This window comes from Quercus robur, chromosome 4 (assembly GCF_932294415.1).
Source record: "Quercus robur chromosome 4, dhQueRobu3.1, whole genome shotgun sequence".
Taxonomy (NCBI): Eukaryota; Viridiplantae; Streptophyta; class Magnoliopsida; order Fagales; family Fagaceae; genus Quercus; species Quercus robur.
Genome location: NC_065537.1, coordinates 78,656,929 through 78,677,313, shown reverse-complemented (window position 1 = coordinate 78,677,313; position 20,385 = coordinate 78,656,929). Strand labels below are relative to the sequence as shown.

Below are 20,385 nucleotides of genomic sequence, written 5' to 3'. Positions count from 1 at the left end.
ATATCTTTGCATACAAAATATCTTAATTAATAGAAACGATATAAAAAATATGCTCATTAGTTTAGAGAAAAAATAACAGCAATAATCTAAATAATTTAATTTGTATGGAAAACTAACAAAAGCAAAATCTAATTTTGATTCTAATTGAATTTTCTTTAAAATTTGGTTTTTAAAAGAAATATATATATATATATATATATATATATATATATATATATATATATATATATATATATTACCTAGCAAGTAATGAATCATACATAGTCATGGTATATTACATAAATAACTTATAAACTTGAATTGTTTTTAGCTATACAAAAAAAAAAAAAAAGGCTCATAAAAATAAAACCATTCAAAAATTATGTTTTTTTATTTTTTTTTATGATTTATTTATATTGGACTCCTCGTTTTTTTACACTATATTAATTCATTTGGCACAAATTTTTTTTTTTTAAAAACTTAGATTAAATGGGACACGTGACGCAAAATTAAACTCTAATTGAAATTCAATTTTTACACTGAATAAACTCACTTGGAACAAAAATTTTAAAATTTAGATTAGATAGGATATGTGGCGCAAAATTAGAGTTTAATTGAATTCCAATTTGAAATTTAATTGGATGTTCTCATAGCTTTACCTATATACATGGTCATCAAAATCCTGATCTGGACCTTATGATCCTACGATTTTACAATCTCACCTTCCTATAACGATCCGGATCTTTCAAGTATCTTTGTGATCATTCAGGATCGGTAGGATCATATTATTCTGACGATTCCAAACGATTCTGGTTTCTTGTAATATTTTTTAACTTAATAGAATATTCAATTGGACCTAAATGAAAAATAAAATCCCAATAGACCAAATTTGCTATTCTAATGTAGAGAGAATGTTAGTTGGACCCAAATGAAAAATAACATTCCAATAAAGTGTCACGTTTTGAGATTTTTGGAATCTTTAAATGATACTTACAAATGTATGTGATGATGTATGGTAATTACATTAAATAGATGCAAATTTATGAATGAATGTATAATTTATGTAATTATTTAACAAACCAATGTGTTTTTTTTTCCCCCCCTTAAATAATGTAGGATCTTACAATCCACGATCTGATCCTACGATTTATAATTCTACCTACGACTAATGATCCTATGTAGGATCTCAATTTTGATAACCTCACTTATATATATATATGTGTGTGTGTACACCAACCGTAATTAAAAATATTAGGTTTTGACAAAAAATATATTAATAGAATATTTGATTTGGCACAAACCTAAGCCCAATAAATTAGTTATTTGAGTAATTACAAGGCATTCCTAATAAAGTATAAATGATGACCTAATAAAAACAAAACAACCTAATAAAAAATTGGTATAAAAATTAGAAAGTCATATGAAGAGGCTAATTTGATATATCATGCATCTTACATTCATTGGTATAGAGTACTTTGTTAGCTATCATTTTTTTTTTTTTTTTTTTTGGTGATGGGATATCTACTTTGGGGAGTGGCAAATGTTGCTACTATCTCTAAAATTCAACTAATAAATTATTGATACTCACATTAAAAAAGAAAAAGAAAAAAAGAAAAAGAAAACTTGAGTTACAAGTTAAAACACAAAATATTCATGGGTTAACTGTAGGAACTTCCCACAAATCCTATTATACCCCCGGGGGGGGGGGGTGTTATATTATGATTTATACCCTTTTGAGAAAGAGGCAATTTACGCGCAACTTCAAATTCGTAGAAACAGAGTGGAAGTATGAAATTAAAAAAAAAAAAAAAAAAACACTGTGTGTTACACACATGCGCACACACACACAGCATGAGCCAAAGATCTCCCAAGGTACTGTTGAGGTTGCCGTTAGGCAAATATTAATAGAAAAAAAAAATTTAATAGATACGTATTTTTAAAAATATTTTAGAGCAAATTATAATTTACCTATCTATAATTTGACTGAAATTTAAGTTGCCTACATGTAGTTTGAAATTTGACACTTTACTTATCTAATGTTAACTCAGTTAGAGTTTTGTAACCCATTTATGTTAAAAACATTATTAAATATGTAATTTTACTCCACTTTTTATATCTCTCCTCAAAAAACATAAAAATACAAGATAAAAACGAATCCATCGAAACACTTGCATCATGAGATTTCAAATCACAGATAAACAAATTAAATTTTAGTCAAACATCAGGTAGGTAAAGTGTGAAATTTTAAATTACAAGTAAACAACTTAAATTTCAGTCAAACAACAAGTGTGATATTTTAAAGTGTGAAATTTTAAATTACAAGTAAGCAACTTAAATTTCAGTCAAACAACAAGTGGGTAAGTTGTAATTTTCTAATTTTTTAATGAGAAAAAATAATTTTTTTTTAAAAACAAAGTTTAGCTATAAAATTTTTTTAAATTTTTTTTATAGACTTGATTGTAGCTATTGGCTACAATTTTCACTAAAAAAAATTAACATAACTACATATTTTAAAAATATAAATGTTGAATTGCATGTTTTTTATATTCTTAACATGCATGTCAAATTTCATGCCATTCAAATGTTATTTACAATTTGATTAATAAAATTATATTATATCCATAATTTTAGATTAAAAGAGTTGAAATTTAAACATTTGATTTATGACATAAATATTGATATTTAATTTTATGAAAATTTTGCAAAACATAGAGATATAAAATAAATAAATAAAGTTATCCAACTGTAGATTTTTCAAAGTTCACATTCATTAGAATTATATTGAATAAAGAATTTGGATTCCCTTTTTAATCTTCTTTTAGTAGAAATGTGGATTTCATTTAAAACAGGTGGGTATTCAGATTCACAATGCTAAACATAGAAATAATATACTTTATTTATATCTAACAATTATTTTTTTTTTTTAATTTTTTTTTACTAATTAACTTTTAAGATTTCCGTTAACTCTAATGACGCAAAAAATTATTTAAAAAAAAAAGAAAAAGAAAAAAACACACCATCAACGCGACAACACCTATATAAATAAGACCGCGCTATTTCTGACTCTCTTGCAAACAAAGCTCTCTCTCTCTCTCTCTCTCCGAAAAAATACTCAAACTCACGCAAATTACACATCTACTCTGTCCATTCATTAATTTCATTCTTTCATTCATGGACTCACCTTCTCGCTCCTCCGTAATCATCGTCGGCGCCGGCGTTTCCGGTACATACAGTCTCCGAAACTCATCTCCACCGCCGATTCCTCATACTTTTTCCGGTTTCGTTTTCTCACGTTTTTGTGTTTCGTATGTGTGTGTGTGTGTTTTTTTCAGGAATATCGGCAGCGAAGGTGTTGGCGGAGAACGGAATAGAGGAATTTATGATTCTAGAAGCTTCGGACCGAGTCGGCGGTAGGATCCGGAAAGAAAGTTTCGGCGGCGTGTCGGTGGAGCTCGGGGCCGGGTGGATCGCTGGAGTTGGCGGCGAAAAGTCCAATCCCGCTTGGGAGCTCGCTAACAATTCCGGCCTCCGCACTTGCTTCTCTGACTACAGCAATGCTCGCTACAACATCTACGATACCAGGTATCCGAATCCGTATCCGTATCCGTGTCCGCGGGTCACATGTGCGCGCTTTTCAGTATTTTTCAAAATTTCGTTCTCTTTTCTCTTTTCCGGTGAGATCGTTAATAGGCCTTTTGCTATCTTGCGCCGCCGGTGACGTGGCGTCCTGTCGGCATTTTTGAAAATTTCGATTTTTATTTTTATTTTTTTGGTATCGTATCGTATTCGTATCCGAATACATCTGACGCGGCGCTCTCTCAGCATTTTTTTTTTGAAAAAAAAAATTGGTGTGTCCGTATCGGTAGCCGTATCTGAATGCTATTTTGCGCCGGGTGACATGGTGGCATTTTCGAAATTCATTCTTTCTTTCTTTCTTTGACTTTTTGACCATTTGACCGGCACAGTTTACATTTTACCGTTACTGATTGAATCTTAGTTTTGCTAAATCCGGTGGAGCTAAAATGCGCCGGGTATGGTGAGAATCGGACTGATTTACTGAACGAGTTGTGTTGTTTTGTGTTGTTTGTTACAGCGGGAAAATTATACCGAGAAAACTAGCGAACGAGTTGTACAAGAAGGCGGTGGACTCGGCGAAGGAGAAGATGGACTCGGCGATTCGGTCACTCAGGAGCCAAGAATCGAACAACCGTGGATGTGGTGGTGGTGACGTCAGCAGAGTAACTGAACCGCCTTTGGAAGACCCTCTTTGGTAGTTTTTTTTGGAAAAATCAACCTTTTATTATATTTAATTTTAAGTGAATCTTAATATATATCTTTCTTATACTTATCCAAGAAAGATTTTATTTTTATTTTTTATATTTATTTATGGTTTTTGAAATTTTGAATTATTATTATCTTTTTCTAAATTTTTGGTTATTGTTTTTATTCTTAGTACGCCGAGGACGCCATTTGAGCACGCTATTGACTTCTTGCTACACGATTTTGAGATGGCAGGTGAGATTTTATTAGAGCTCGTGCTACGTTGTTGTTGTTGTTTTTTTTTTTTTTTTTTTTAATAATTTTTTTTAATTTTAAAAAATTATTATTATTGATGAAAATAATAAAAAGCAAAGAAAGCGAAATTTTGGATATTTTAAATGATTCCTTGTTCAATGATGAAACCATAAACTTAGACCCAACAAAGTCAAATAGTTTTATAATGCTTTGACTATATTTTTATTTATTTTTATGTAATTCTTTCTGGGTTTTTTTCTTTTTTCCAAAAAAAAATTCTTCAAAACTTTTTTCTTCGTGTAATTGAATAAAGCATGAATGGCATTGTACATGAATAGGGGTGGTGTCATATTTTATGGTTTAAAGTTTTGAAAAATAATGACAGACTTGGTTTCAAGTAAACTAAGTCAATGAGCTAAATAGTATATCCAAGACACTGTTGATGTGGATAAAGTTCTTTTATTTATTTTTTTAATGTTTTATTTTGGAGTGTAAAAAAATTGTATCAAAAATTGAGAATGTTGTGTTTTGGTTTTGGGTACACAGAGGTAGAGCCAATATCAACTTTTGTAGATTTTGGGGAACGAGAATTTTTAGTTGCAGATGAAAGAGGGTTCGAGCATTTGTTATACAAAATGGCTGAAGAGTTTCTTTTTACCTCTGAGGGCAAAATCTTGGATAGTCGACTCCAACTAAACAAGGTAGAATAAATATTTTTCTTTTACTATATTTCTTTTCTTTTATTTGTCGAGATAGAATTTTACACTTACCTAATTTAAGTATCTAGAGATTTGAACCCGATTCTTCCACTCCAACTTCTCTTTTTGAATGCATGTGCTACTTTTCAATTTGTAGTAGTGATGTATTGACCTTGTTTTTAGAATTTGCAGATAATGACGTTTTGTGAAAGTTTTATTATTTATAATAATAATTATTATAAATGAAAGATCTTAATCTCACTGCCATTTACTCATTCTCATTAAAATACTACTAATCAAAGTAGGTTGAGAGGAGTTTTCTTTGATGTTTGCTGGTCTCTGACCTTCATGATGATAGGCAGATAAGTTTGAGAAACGAAGATGTGAAACTAACTAATTTTTCAACCTTACCAAATGTCACACCATTGATGATTCACTATAGAAAAAACTGAGGAATATAGACACATTAGGAAGCATTAATGACATTAAAAGAGATTATCTTTCAAACATTTGGTTTTGAAATTGGGGTTCTTTAAAAGCTACTTTTATGTAATTAATATGTTGCTTTTCTTGTGTGAGTTGAACTTTGTTACTTTCTTGTGAGAGTTGAAAGCGTAGATGAGCAAAACACTGAACTAGATATTTTTTTATCAATCAAATAACTACTCATATGATCTATAATGGGCTATGTTGGATTTCTTTAATTCTCATTGTAGATATTTTCTTTGACCAGCTCTTCCCATTTCCAAAGCTAAAAAACGAAAACACTTTATGAGTTTTGATGACCCCAGCTTGCATCTATAATTTGACCTATCAACAATATATTTGATTTCAATCATATAGCTATGAATTGGCAAATGATGCTTGCAACCATTAAAGCCCATTTCTTTTTTTACCTCTCATAAATTTAGTAGGACCCAAAAATTTTCAATTTCCCATCACCCTGCACAGTGTGAATTATGACCAAAGAACAATACCCCATGAGGTGAGATGTCATATCAGCTTCAAATAAGAACATGAAAATAAGGGGTCTTGTCATTTTCTTCATTTATTGGTGCTGTTGTCTTTGCTACCTCGAATGCTCAAAAGAATCAGAACCCAGTGGACCTATCTCCGCACTAATGCTTGCTATATTTCATTCACACTTTTTTTTTTACTGTTTAGAAAGCTCCCTTTAAATCGGTAAATGGGTCTGTGTAGTGTGTTATGTGTACCTCAACTCTACACAGATTCTTCTTCATTAAAATCTTTCCCATTTTCATATTTTTGAATTCCAAAATTGCACACATTTTCTTGGTTTGACTTCTCAGAGTCTTTTATTTGTTGCCTTGGACTTTGTTTTTACATTTATTTTTTATTAGTTAATGATAATACTATTTTAAGATCAACACAATATATGTATTTTTTTTATGAATACATTTAATGGTTGTGTTACTATGCACGGATTTGGAGCAGGTAGTTCGGGAGTTACAGCACTCGAGAAACGGCGTGACGGTAACAACGGAGGATGGTTGCGTCTACGAAGCCAATTACTTGATTCTTTCTGTCAGCATCGGTGTTCTACAAAGCGACCTCATTTCCTTCAGACCCTCCTTGCCCGTACGTTTCCTCTTCCTTCTATTTTTTTTTTAATTTTCAAGTTTTTCATGGTCAAGTTCTAAGTTCTCACTGTGCTAGTCATAAGTCACATAACTGATAACTCATAAGTAACCACACAGTTGCATGATGTAGCAATCTCTAATACACATGATGTTTGCAATTCTTTTGAGTGATGCTACTGATAGAATAAATTTAAAATGCACAGCTACTTTATTTGAGATATCATATGATCGTTATATCTATGTTTATCTATCATATTATATTATGCATTTTCAAAAATTGCTTTTGTTATTGTATTGTAATATATCCATGTTTATCTGCCATATCATATTATAAATTTTCAAAAATTGTTTGTGTTACTATATTGTAATGTACTGTACCGTATTCGTATCCGAGTATATGTCCATGCATTCTAGCTATGAATTTGCAAAAAATTAACAAAATTATGTCATCAATCACAAAAGTAATTTAAACATTAATTTATCATGTTGTTTAAGTGGTAATAATTGTGATTTTAACACTTTAATTTGTACTAATTTTTTTGTAGTAAAATTTATAGCAGCTCTAACCTTTCCCTCTTTTTTTTTTTTCTTTTTTTTTTTTTTCACAAATTTATTATTTCTAACACCGCTTTATCATTAAAACTTGCTGCCTTAGCATTTATTGAAAAAAATTTGTGTATGTAAACATTGTCTTGGGACAACTGATGCCTATATTGACCCTTATTAATTCACATAATCATCTGAAAATTTTAGATAATTGAGAATGTAATGTAATGTTATAAGTCTTTTATACTAATAAGTTACTTATATATATATATATAAGAAAGAAGTAAAAGGTGGTATTGTATAATGGGTGTTTATAACACTACGCTGACATGTGACATAAGATATTTTATATATAAGTAGGGTCAAATCATATACATTATACACTATCGGTCTATGTTCACTGTTTTGTGCCAATTAATCACAGTTGTTAGGCTCGAGACAGATTAGTTTTTTCCCCAAAGCCCCACGAATGATTGACCTTAACCCTTATAAAAAATAATGATTCATGACTTCCTGAATGTGCGTACATTATTTCAATATTTTGGTCCAACATAGGTGAATCTATAGAGATAAGGCCCTTGTAGAGAATGAAGCTTCTACTCAGTTTACTGGCTGTGTAGGCTCTGACCCACAAATTTAAATAGCATTAACTTGAAGGTGTCAGAATTCATGGATAGTATTAAATAAAAGCTCACTCTGTGATGACGTAAGACAGATTCTCGAAGTGTCCTTGTAATGCAAATATGGGTTACATGATCCACAGTATTTGCAATCCACAGTTTGCCTATTGGATCCTCTCTGTCTGTTAAGACTCATTTGTTAGTTGACTACTGGTACGGTGTACGGTGGTGGGTATTGGCATTTGTATGTTGTGAGTGACAACTGGTTTTTTATATAGTATATACTTGTTGAAAAAGAATGAGACCATGACTACAGCTATTGGTGCTCCACAAATAGTTCATTTCACTTAGCCTTTTGAATTCTGGTTCTTGATTGGTTAGCATAATATGGTGTAAGATACAATTGGTATTTATATATTGTGGCAGTCAGTTTTATACTATTTCATATTATAGTTTGGTAAAGAATGAGACACTAGTTGGGTTTATTGTGTATTCTTGCTGGAAAAAATGAAACAAGGCTACAAGTAAGCGATTGGTGCTTCACTCTAAAATGAAACAAGGCTGAGAAATAAACATGTTAGACTTTCAATGCTAAAAGAGCTAACAAAAATTCAATATTGTGTAAGTTCTTCCATATGCTGTGAAAATTTTACTGCCAGAGTTAGGGTGCTTACAAATTCATTGCTTTGGGTGTTTAAGTGGCTAACTGATGCACATGATCTGCTATTTACATATATGTGCTTAAACAAATCCATTGGGACTCTATTTTTATTTATTTATTTATTACTATATTATTATTATTATTATTATATAAATATATAAGTCAAATTTGTTGGGACTCTCTCAGTATATAAATTTTGGTGGTAGTAGGTCATGTATGTTTGTGGTCCCTTGGCCTAAGTTTTGTTGCTGGGAAGTTCCAATTAATATTATAATTGTTGGATTAAATATTAACATAATGAATAAAATAATGAAACAGAGGTGGAAAACGGAGGCCATACAGACATGTGAAGTGATGGTGTACACAAAGATCTTCTTAAAATTTCCACATAAGTTCTGGCCATGTGGACCCGGAAAAGAGTTCTTCATGTATGCTCACGAGAGGAGGGGATACTACACGTTCTGGCAGGTTTGTTTATATATATATTGTTCTTTTCTTTCTTTTTTTTTTAATCATTTTTATTGTTTCCAGCTAACATTGAAATGTCTTTTGCTCAATGCCGGCCTTTTCTGTATCGGTTAAATGGATTTTGAGTCATTTTGTACTGCTAGTGTTCTTCTTTGTATGTGAGCTAAGCTTGTTCTGGGAGTTTATGCAAATTCACAATGGTGGTCAATTGTGTATTGTATCTGTAGTTAAGGGCAGAGAGGAGGGGAGTGGTTTGCTGTGACTTTAGTGCAATTCACAAAAGAAAAAAGAATTAAGGAAGAACCTTAAGATGATATCTTTAATTACTACCCTTGATTTTGAGTGTAATTGACAAAAGAAAGAAGAATTAAAGAAGAACCTCAACATGATATCTTCAATTACTACTTTTGATTGTCACCGACACACATATCATTTGTTAGTATAGGATCATAGTTGACTGCTGCTTTAGGTCAGATGTGAAGACAAATGCATCATATCTTTGATATGCACCCTAAACTATTTCAACATCAACAAAATTAATAATTGGATTCATATCTTACAATTGGGATTTAGGTGTATCTTATTAAATTTGTCATTATGAAATATAGGATATGGAAGTCATGTAGATGTGGGGTACGTGCATCTTGATCTAGCATTTTTAACTTCCAGCACCTGCTGTTTTCTTTAATTTTAATATATTAAATTGCATCATTACCAAATCATTAACCTATTGCCACATGATTAGCATTGATAACAATCAGGCTTTGTTTTTGCATCACAGGATTCACATAATTCTTGTGATCTGTTATGATTACTATCACTATAAGCCTATGGAAAACTCATTCTTAGATGGATGGAATCATCTCATTCAAGTGTGCCATATGATTGCAGCTAGCTATCATTGTAGCTTTCTTGAGTATATTATTTCAAAATGCAAAATCTGTAACAATAATCAAAGAAGACAGCTTGTTATTTTTTGATATGGAATATAGGTTTAGGTTGAGTTAGTCCCCCTAGTTTGCGTCATTTTTAAAGATAATTTTGACTTCTTTCTTAATTAGAATGTTAACCATTCAAAATATTGTGCGCGTTTTTCATAGTCTTGTTGCAAGTGCCCCCATTTATGATTTGAAAAGAAATATTAATTATTTTTGAATGATATTTTAATCTATGATGTTTCTGTCACTCTCTTAGAGCTGGCAATATTAGCTGCCTGATGGGAACCAATTGGAAATCTTAATTTGACTCTTTCTTTCCATCGTTTTGAGAGAACTTTGAATTTTTTTTAGGTGTAATTAAATTTTCTAGATTCATGCATTTTTAAACAAAATTCTCTGTTTAATTAGGAAAAGATTGAATTAATTAAAGGACTATACGTGGCCTCTTGTGCAGGCACTTCAGGATCTCATGTCCTTCAATTTCAATTTTTTTATGCAGTATAAGTAGATTCTAATTATGTTTATTATAACAAATAATGTGTGTTAAAGTTTTTTAAACATAATATCATATAATATTTTTATGGTATTAGATCAGCTATTCATTCTTAATTAATCATTGAATTATCCAATTTTGTTGCTGATCTGTTGCTATGTCATCAGCACATGGAGAATGCATTCCCTGGTTCAAATATCCTGGTTGTAACGTTGACGAATGGGGAATCAAAACGTGTAGAAGCCCAGTCAGATGAAGAAACATTGAAAGAAGCTATGGGGGTTCTTAGAAACATGTTTGGACCCAACATACCTAATGCCACTGATATTCTAGTGCCCCGTTGGTATTATAACAGGTTCCAATGTGGCAGCTACAGCAACTATCCAATCATCTCTAATAATCAACTTGTTCACAATATTAAGGTACAGTTTCTTACTTACATTCCATAAATTTTTTTAATAGGTGATAAATTTTCAATTTGCCTATGTTGGGTACTAAATATGAGTTGAATTTATAAATTATAAATGACCACCTGCTAGAAACCTTAGCTTCTTCAACGTATATATATATTCTTTCCATGATAAGAAACTATGGATAAGAAACCTTAGCAGATAGGAAAGACACGCTATTGTAAGGGGACTCTAGAATTTGCTTCTGCTGCCCAAATAGTGGACATCTGTAATGTATTTTATTTGCAACTTGAAGAATAGAAAGCAAAACAGAGTGGGTGGAATTATGCAATTCTTGTTTAAAGTCTGAAAATCATGTTAAAAAGTTTGAACTTAATTAAAAAAATTTCATTATGATTTTGTAATGAAATTGTTTTATGCTTTTTGTTAAGGCCCCAGTGGGACGCATCTTCTTTACCGGTGAACACACAAGTGAACAATTTAGTGGTTATGTCCACGGTGGATACTTAGCAGGTAAGTAGATTATTGTATCTTGTATTTTTGAATTGTAGGTTCCAATTATCAGGATGACTTCTAACATCTAATTCGGGCTATGTTATTCTCTTGATCAACTAACCAGGTATCGACACTAGTAAAGCTTTGTTAGAAGAAATAAGGAAAGAAAGAAAAACTGAGAATCAAAATCATTTGTTAGAGCCCTTGTTAGCGTTGACTGGGTCGTTAACTTTGACACAAGCAGATGCAGTCTCAAGTCTGCACAAATGCGATATTCCCACTCAATTATATCTTAGTGGGAAACTCAGTATTCCAGAAGCTATATTGTGACTATATGGACCTATACAAAAATGGCACTTTGTCGATGATGATGATGACGATAAAAATATGACCAATGAGACTGCTGGCCTAATGGATTTGGTTTTGCATTCGGGTCAAGCCCTTGAGTCCATCCATATGCTAGAATGAATTGAGATACAAAAAGCAGGTTACGGAAGAAATGCAAAAGGTTGCTTGGACTATATGTGTAGCTGCTACATTCATGATCATAATGGAGCCGAGTTTTGGATTCTTGAAGGGATTTTGGTTTGGGCATACGTATAAAAGATTGTTTATTGGAAGGACTGAGATTAAGAATAGGAAAGGCCTTACAATTCTAATTTTACATGTACCAAGTCTCACTTGACCAACTCTTATTTCTAATTCTATTTGAATAATTGATTATGCAAAGATTTCCAATTCGTCCCATCAAACTCAATGGCCATCTAATTGATAGGCTAGTAAATGAGGCCACAAGTGTATTAATACTTTTATCATTGTAGACTCAGTTTCAAATAAAGGTAATTTAAAATTCAATGCAATATATATCTGTCCTTAGCATAAATTTATCATTGTTGTTTTTAGATATGGTGGTGGTGAGTTCTTTTTTTCTTTATAATTTTGGCTTCGGTGTGAAAGACTATGTATGAATTTGCATAACGTTTTCTTCCAAACCAGAGAAATATTCTTCTGACCCATCACGTGTCTACTTAACAAACTCTCCACGTTTATATTTAGTTGTTTGAATTTTTTTTTTTTTTGGGTTATATCTGCTTGAAGTCATATGAGTTACTCAAAATAGATTGTTTAAATATTTTAATTAATCATGTGATTTAATGCATAGGGGTGGTCATATGACATACTATTCCTCCAACTCAATTTGAAGGTAAACTTTTTTCATAAAATTGACAAGTAGCGCTATAGTTACGTTAAAAATTGAATACTACATTTTCAACAGACCAATAAATAGAGGCCTAAGTATCATACTTCAGGTAAGCCCATTATTTCTACGAAGAAATATGTAAGCCCATTATATAAAGGGGAATGGACTTATTGTCTTTCATAAGAACTAAGTTGGAATGCACGTAAATAAGAATGATTATTAAGGATTCTAAAGGATGTGAAAGGTGAAATGAAAATACCATCAAATTAAACTAAGGTTTTTTTTTTTTTTTGGTGACATTTGTACAAGAGATTAAGGTATGAGGCTCATCTTCACCGAGTTTGGAGTTTTGGCTGAATGCTACGTGGCGAGGGGGGAAGAAGCTTGACAAATTTTGCATATAGTAATGTGGAAATGTAATGAAATTTGGGCTGTGATCATGCAATACCAAGCTTGAAAAATTCCATACCTAACTTGTCTGGTGCTTGATTTCCTAAAAGGGAAAACAGACCCAATGTTAGGGCTGGCTTTAAGTAGGGCAAAGCTATGTTGTCTTAGTTTCTAAGTTAAATCTTTTAGTTTTTGATAATTAATTATTTCACAATAAAAAAACTTTTTCAATTGAGTTAATTGTCTTTTATTAATATTGAGAATATGACAATAAGTATTTTTAAAAAGAAAATGTGAAAAAAAGGGGGAATACATCCATTTTTTATGGCCATAAGGAGGATCTCTTGTAGGGCTTTATCCTTTACGATGGGCCTCCATATGTATACAAATTTTTTTCTTGGTCATCTTGATTTTTATAGGTCTATAAAATATCCAAACCAATAATCATGAGAATGAAGGCCCAAAAGTAATTTAATGGGCCTTAATGTTGACACTATAAATCCAAATATTTAATTGTAACAAGAGAATTTTAAAAACTTATATTTTAGAGAGGTTAGGATGTCATATGGTTTAATATTCATATCAAAATCCTTGTTTTTAAAAAAGTATAGACCACTAAGAGTCTTATTCCTTAATTGACATCTCATGGTGTTTCTAATAGAGACGTCTAAGATTCAAATTCCTTCATCAACTATTAATTTATCTAAAAGAAAAACGAATAAATCAATATGTGTCTTTAGGTGTAAGAGTTTTAAGAGTTATGTACCAAATATAATATTAGTAATTATGTCATAATTTTTGTTGTTTTCAGTAAAGAGTAATGTATCAGTGCCAAGAAATTATATCTAGATTTTACTTGAATCAATTGAACTATTTTAAGTATTTATTTAGATGCCATTAATTTAATAGTAAAAATTATTAAATGGAGTATGACTTTAGAGTACAACAAAATTCCATTTACAATATCGCTTCCCAGGTAGATACTTGCATAAGTTCATGGAAAGAAATAAGAAGCCTTGAACTATCCATTTCCTCTATTTGTTTTTTGTTCTTAAGATGGTCCTATTAATTTGACGCAAAAAAAGAAAAAAAAAAGAGTGTCTGATTAAAGATGAGGTTTTGGTGACTAAAATAGAAAAACAAGAAGAAAAATGTTGATATAAAAGGTTGAAAGACATAGGATTGGATTGTCATTGGTATTTCTAGTTGTTACTTACTTCATGAATGATTTGGAACACAACAGCAAGTTTCAACAAGGAAAAAAAAAATTAGTTGATTTGATTAGTATAAGTTCAAATTGAGCTGATTGGAGTCAAGATTCAATTGATGAATTTAAAATTGTAAAGATTTTATTCTCCTCATGAATAATAAAACAATCACAATAAAAAGAATATGAATAATATAAATTAAAGAAGAAATAATTAACTTACGAATGCTTATGGTCTAGCTTACAATTGAACATGCTCCAAAATGGAAAACAAATTCCGAGAGAGAAAAAAAAAATCAGGATTGCAAGTTTAGCTCCTGAAATATTACAAAAATTTGGGATAGGAATTTCCATTAAGCTATTCAAATATGTGTCTGAGCATCCGATTGCACCATTAGGTGATAGCTATTAACTTCATATCTGCTTGACATGTTACCTAAATGTTTGCAAAATGTCGGGACCTGAAATGCAACCATGAGACAAGTTGTATGTTACATAGAATCAATCATCTAAAAAGTACTTGATGGAGTTGTTTCTAATTGATATCTACCTTACTATTTATTTGCAACTCTGTAGCAGAAAAACGAAGGCCTTCTCAGATTGTCAAGGTGGCAAATTCACAATCAAAGTCTCAAGAATCAAAGTCTCAAGGTGGTAATTCATATTTCTTCTCAGATTGTTTTAGTAACTAAAACAATTTTTTTAAACCATCATTATATTCATTTACAGAAAGGTTGATACACGTTCATAGTATCAATCACTGTGAAACTGTAGCCCACTTCCAAGTTTCTACAGATAATCATTATACCAATGAAACTCAGTCCAATCCCAAGGTCTCCATACAATGCCAAAGGTTGAAAGACTATGCAAACCCGTTCATGTGCTACTTGGCAGCAAAAAAGTGAATCAACTGATGGTCCACTAAGTCACCAAGAAGACTAGAAATTGAACTGAATTTGAAACTCATAGACTATGAATACATTCTCTCCGAAAAAAGAAAAATGGCTAGAGTAAGACTGCCTACCATGACCTCAAGTGGGAGCTTTGTGCACAAGGTACAACCTTTTTTTTAAAAAGTGAATAAATTCTGATTAAAATTTATCTTCTATCAAATGATTTGAGTTTTATGTCTAAAATCATTTTTCCATTGCAGTCGTGAAGGACTAAAATGAAGTCATTAAAGGGGACACGCATATATATATATATATATATATATATGGAAAACTTTGTTAATGCTACAGTGCGAAGAATAGTGCTATTCCAAGTAAACGATCTACAGAAAAAAGGAGCACCTTTAACTTGTTGCCTAATGAAAGCATCCCCAATCTCAACAATTAAAGGATCCGAGGGATCCAGAAGGTAAGTACAGCTCCAACGACACTTAGTATCAACAGAGTTCCTAATGACAAAAGATGGAAAACCTCAACATATTGAATAGTATGACATTTTCACACAACAGACTCCAAATCAGATGGAAGATATTCAGGAACCCCGAATATGATTTGTCTAATTCATGTTGTCTAATATAAAATACTTCAGACAATTGGAATTCATAGACCACAAGTCATACAACGCATATCAAAGAAAAAGAAATATGAATTACCAGTTTCCAAGTTTAGTTATGTTTGCTGAAGGAGATATCTTCTTCAAGGCTGCTGGATTGTTCCCAGAAAATGATGGCAGCACTGAAACAAAGAGACATTACATTTGATTAGCCACGTCATCACATTGAGAATGAATAATTTGTCACTTCAAAAAAACCTTTTTATCTAATTGAGAATCAAGAACTAAAAAACATCTCCCAAAAAATTTTAGTCAGGCAAAGTTGCTGTGGAATTCAGTTATGGTAACAATACCAGGCGTCATTCCTAGCTCTAGCATCCGGGATAATATCCGTTTCTGTAGAGCTAATTGCTGATCTAACCAATTTTGAGTTAAGGGTCCACCCCACCTGTGACAGAATAAATATTAGATTTTATAAACTTAAGGAAGATGATAAAGACAACAAGCAGCATAACATCCAGGCAGTCCAGCAAAAGATGTTAAAATGCATTTCGTGAATCTCATGTACATGCATAATCTCAAAACATGTGACTTCGTAAGTTATATGCATAAAAATTTACACCTCTAAAACCAATCAGGAAAAAATAGGAGCAATAATGATTTCTCTTATTTGGTTGAGAGCTGAGAGTATAACAATTAATCATCCTTCTTTAAGGGACTTCAAATAAACACTGCATGTTTCCTATACAGAATCTGATGCTTTGTACCTTTGTTCGACTAGAATTGCAACCATCACTCAACTAGGCAACCACACCTAGCTACATGGTATTAGGCTCCACTCATCACACAGTGGGGATACCCTTACCCAAGTCACGTGTAGTGCCATCTCAATATGGCAAACTTATGAACGGGTCACGTGATATATGATTTACTGTCAGTCACCAGCTGGCAGTCTTATTGTCAAACTTCAAATGACAAAATCATCATTGATACTTATATCCGGCATCCAACTGAGTAGAATTCAAATTTTCAAATTTGCAATACTATCCCAAGATTCATGACAGATCTATATACTTCTCATCCACAGAATATATCATCCATAAGTGAAAATAACATTGTGTAAAATTTGAAACAGGTACAATTAATTTCCACTTGGCCCAAATGTATCACTTAATAATAAATTGGACTGCTGAACTAATCATAAACTCATGTCACAGCTACACAGCCACCCGTATAAGAGGACCATGAGCACGGGTGGAAGACCAATCAGAAGAATTGTGTGCAAGGTTTTAAGTGAGATATGGTTATGATATAAGTAGAACCCCAACGACAATTCTCCACATTTTTTTTTAAACCATTTATCAACATCTTTCAGAGGTTTTTCACAGATGATTAAAAATGCACACCCATATATGTCAGTATGTCTATATGTATGTGTTAAAACTAACGATTAATTAAATATCCTAAACAATCTCCCATAAGCATGATTCTAGAGGAAGGTATCCAAATGATTGACACAAATGTTTAAAATGTAATACAGGATTGTCGACCCTACATCATCCTCTCGTCCACAGTTCAAGTACTTGCTAAGGAAACACCACTAGACAGACAATAGATATCATGCAAACCCACCCATGTAAATTTCCCATGCGAGCCCAAGCAAGGAAAGCAGGTCCACCAAAGAAATCATTCAAATCATCCTTGCTAATATTAAAATCCTACAATAAAAAATACAAGTCACATGGCAAAAATCAGAAGTAGAAGTCAAGCTTAACATATATGGAAGTAATAAATACCAGTCAAGATAACAACTCATGATATTAAAAAATCAAAAAATAGCAGTAATTAATTCATCTTTTACAAATAGAGACACTGCCTCTTTTGTCTCAAAAGCTTAAAGAGAAGACAAGACCAGATCTACAAGGCTTCAGTACTAATATAAAAAAGAAAGCACACTGGTTTGTATTCATAATATAAAATTCTTAAAAGAATATGGAATTAGTTCTCAGTTCATTGGCATCCTCAAAGCTAATACACATCGCATGTTCTTCAATGTGTGTCTATATATATAATACAGTGATTCTCCACATCATATAAGCAGAGGAGCATATTCGTTAAAAGTTATTTAGTGAATTTCAAATTTCTGCAACATGCTGTAGGCTTGAATGTCATATTCATATTTCCATAACAAAGATCATTTTTTTTAATAAATAAACTTTTTTTGGCAGCCAATTTGACACTTAGCCCCTTGAAGTTATTTTTATTTATTTATTTATTTTAAGGCTATTATGGGTGAAAATTTAATTTGAAAAAAATGTATCTTGACTCAACATCCAATTACACAAAAATGGACGTAGGGGTTATTTGTTATATAAATCAAAACCTCATATGCGGAGTGTTATTTATGAAAATAGGGGAGGGTTTCTGACATTTCCCCAAACCTCAAGGAAGTCTGGTGTAATTTACCCAAATAACTTAAACTCTTAACAGTCAAGCTATAGAAAATATATGAATTCTATGTACAAGTTGCCACACAGTGGGAGGCTTATAACGTGGCACACAACAATTGGGTGAATACCATCGACACCTATAATGATGCATTTAATCATTCACCATGAAAACTTTCTGCCAAATCGCTTCTTGGCCAACAAATGCTAAAGGCAGGTTCACCCCATGAAGAACCATCCAATCTATCTCTTTCTCCCATCTCTCCCAGTCCCACCAAACATAGGAATCTGCAAAGAAAAAATGTGAAATTACCTAAGGAATTCTCTACAATAAACTCTGGTTTTTGGATTGGTAAATTACATGCACACCCATTGGGTTTTTTAACCCATGACCTCACTCTTCACCCATTCTTGTGTGAGGAGATATTGACATTTGACTCAGAGCTCACCAGCAAATTTACTACAACAAAGATTAGCTGAAGTAACAAAATAGTACACTATCTTCCTCTAAAGTAGTCCACTTCATATCATTCTCTAAAGTGTATAACAGGTGAATTCTTGAATTCCTAATTAATATATAATCTATTTTACAGTTCCTGTCGTCTCAATCACTTAAATCTGAAGAATTGCACATTTAGTTCCAAAATTTTGGTAGAAATGAGAAGGTAAGCAAAGATTCAATACTCACAACTAGATGTAACAACATTCTGGTAATAGTTCCATGGGACAGGCCGCTGAATCATCACCCCATCGTCTTTTACAATAGGCAGTGATCGTGGCTTGGGGATGGAAGCTATCTGAACTCCACCAGTCTTGTCCCATGAAACATGAGCACCACACCAATACTTTAAGTACCAATAGAGGCCAGATGCAATTTCTACAGCTGTGGTCCCTTTAATCCTGAAAGAGAAATGCAAAATTTATAATCACAGAATATATATATATATATATATATATATTGCTTTCTCTCATTTGTGGGAGAAGGGGGTAGCAGAAGATATGACTGAAAGAAAAACCGGCAGGAATCTTTCATAGCCAGATACCTACCTATCCTTTAGAAGGGGTTAAAAAATCGCTCTTTCAATGGTGACATCTTCCGATGCACAAAACAATATAAAGGTTCAAAACTTTAAGTTCAAATCAGTTCATCCAATGAGCCCAAGAGGAGGGGGAATGGGAGGGATTAATGATATCAGCCATAACATTCTTGAAGATGAAAATTGCTAGAAATGGACAAATAAAGATCCTTAAATAACAAAACAAATAAATATTATAAAGGGATAAAATCTTCAGCAAGAATTATATCCAACGTACACAATCTGAGGCCCATTCTTGCTTGAGGAGTTGTAATTGCTTATCAAAAAGCAACTTTGTCCGCCACAAACATCCTGATATTTAAAATTGAAACTGTCAGCAAAATAATTATGATGATACTTTCCCAAGAATAATTTATAGAAATTAAGCCATACATTCATAAAGCAGTCTAATAGAGAAATGTAAAAGAGTTGAAGTCTTGAAGATAAAATCCTCAAAAGAGGCCAAATGGACTTCTTCAATTGGTTGTACTTCTTCTTCTTCTTCTATCTTTAAAGTCATGGGAAAAACATTAAACAAAATCCCCCTTTCTATTCTCATAGCACTAGGATGCAAGGAAAATTTTTGTAAAATAAAAATAAAAATGAGGTACAGAAGGAGACCATTTTAACCAAAAATGAACCATCGAGAGTTAAATTACTTAACTTTCTATTCTTTTCCTGGATTTTCCAATTCTAAGCATTAATGCATGCAAACAAAGACACAGAAAATTGAGGACACCCAGATGAAATAAGCAACAATCAAAACTTACATGAGAGTTTTAAGCAAAGCTTTCATCTTTTAAAACCAAAAGCAGTATATAAGAACACAGTACAGCATACAAGAATACAAAAATTGAAGAACACCCAGATAAAACAAAGCAATAATAAAGCATTCAAAGTGTGAACATTACACGAGGGACAATCTTGAATTGGAAACTGGGTACATAGCACTCAGGAGCAATCTCTTGAGAACAGCTTTGGCTGCAGCTTCTTGAACAGAAGGAGATGCCCTCTTTGAGTCCAAGTGTTTGAGCAAAGCCTGTATTGGTTTTGGCTGTGATAAAGTTAAAGCTGTCGGTAGTAGCAATGTGAGTGTGAGTGTGAGAATCAAAAGTAGAAAGCTGGAGTTGGAATTAG

At 32.1% G+C, this 20,385-nt stretch overlaps 2 protein-coding genes across 3 annotated transcripts; one reads left to right on the top strand and one right to left on the bottom strand.

Annotated features, from left to right (window-relative positions):
* The first annotated feature begins 3,054 nt into the window (after positions 1 to 3,054).
* On the top strand, positions 3,055 to 12,286 carry LOC126723869 (polyamine oxidase 1). Of its 2 annotated transcripts, none has more exons than XM_050427825.1 (10): positions 3,055 to 3,202; positions 3,312 to 3,561; positions 4,073 to 4,249; positions 4,433 to 4,494; positions 5,092 to 5,195; positions 6,648 to 6,791; positions 8,939 to 9,088; positions 10,687 to 10,941; positions 11,361 to 11,442; positions 11,549 to 12,286. In XM_050427825.1, the coding sequence occupies exons 1-10, from the start codon at positions 3,151 to 3,153 to the stop codon at positions 11,752 to 11,754; spliced, it is 1,482 nt and encodes a 493-aa protein (XP_050283782.1). In that variant the 5' UTR covers positions 3,055 to 3,150; the 3' UTR covers positions 11,755 to 12,286. The 2 variants fall into 2 exon arrangements, with proteins under 2 accessions (XP_050283782.1, XP_050283781.1); XM_050427824.1 differs by having other exon boundaries at positions 5,041 to 5,195.
* A 2,104-nt stretch (positions 12,287 to 14,390) lies between these two features.
* LOC126723868 (alpha-N-acetylglucosaminidase-like) lies at positions 14,391 to 20,381 on the bottom strand (the record flags this gene model as incomplete). The annotated part of the gene is made up of 9 exons (XM_050427823.1): positions 14,391 to 14,683; positions 15,515 to 15,621; positions 15,826 to 15,907; positions 16,079 to 16,173; positions 17,358 to 17,443; positions 18,339 to 18,460; positions 18,861 to 19,072; positions 19,487 to 19,560; positions 20,160 to 20,381. Coding segments are annotated over 9 exons (1,029 nt in total), but the record flags the coding sequence as incomplete, so codon positions are not given.
* Between the last annotated feature and the right edge of the window lie 4 nt (positions 20,382 to 20,385).

What these genes read in the sequence shown, in the direction of transcription:
- LOC126723869 (XM_050427824.1), top strand. Translation starts at nt 3,151, where the DNA reads ATGGACTCACCTTCTCGCTCCTCCGTAATCATCGTCGGCGCCGGCGTT. An exon ending in TACAACATCTACGATACCAG is followed by an intron (nt 3,562 to 4,072) that starts GTATCCGAATCC and finishes TGTTTGTTACAG; the next exon opens with CGGGAAAATTATACCGAGAA. An exon ending in GTCGACTCCAACTAAACAAG is followed by an intron (nt 5,196 to 6,647) that starts GTAGAATAAATA and finishes GATTTGGAGCAG; the next exon opens with GTAGTTCGGGAGTTACAGCA.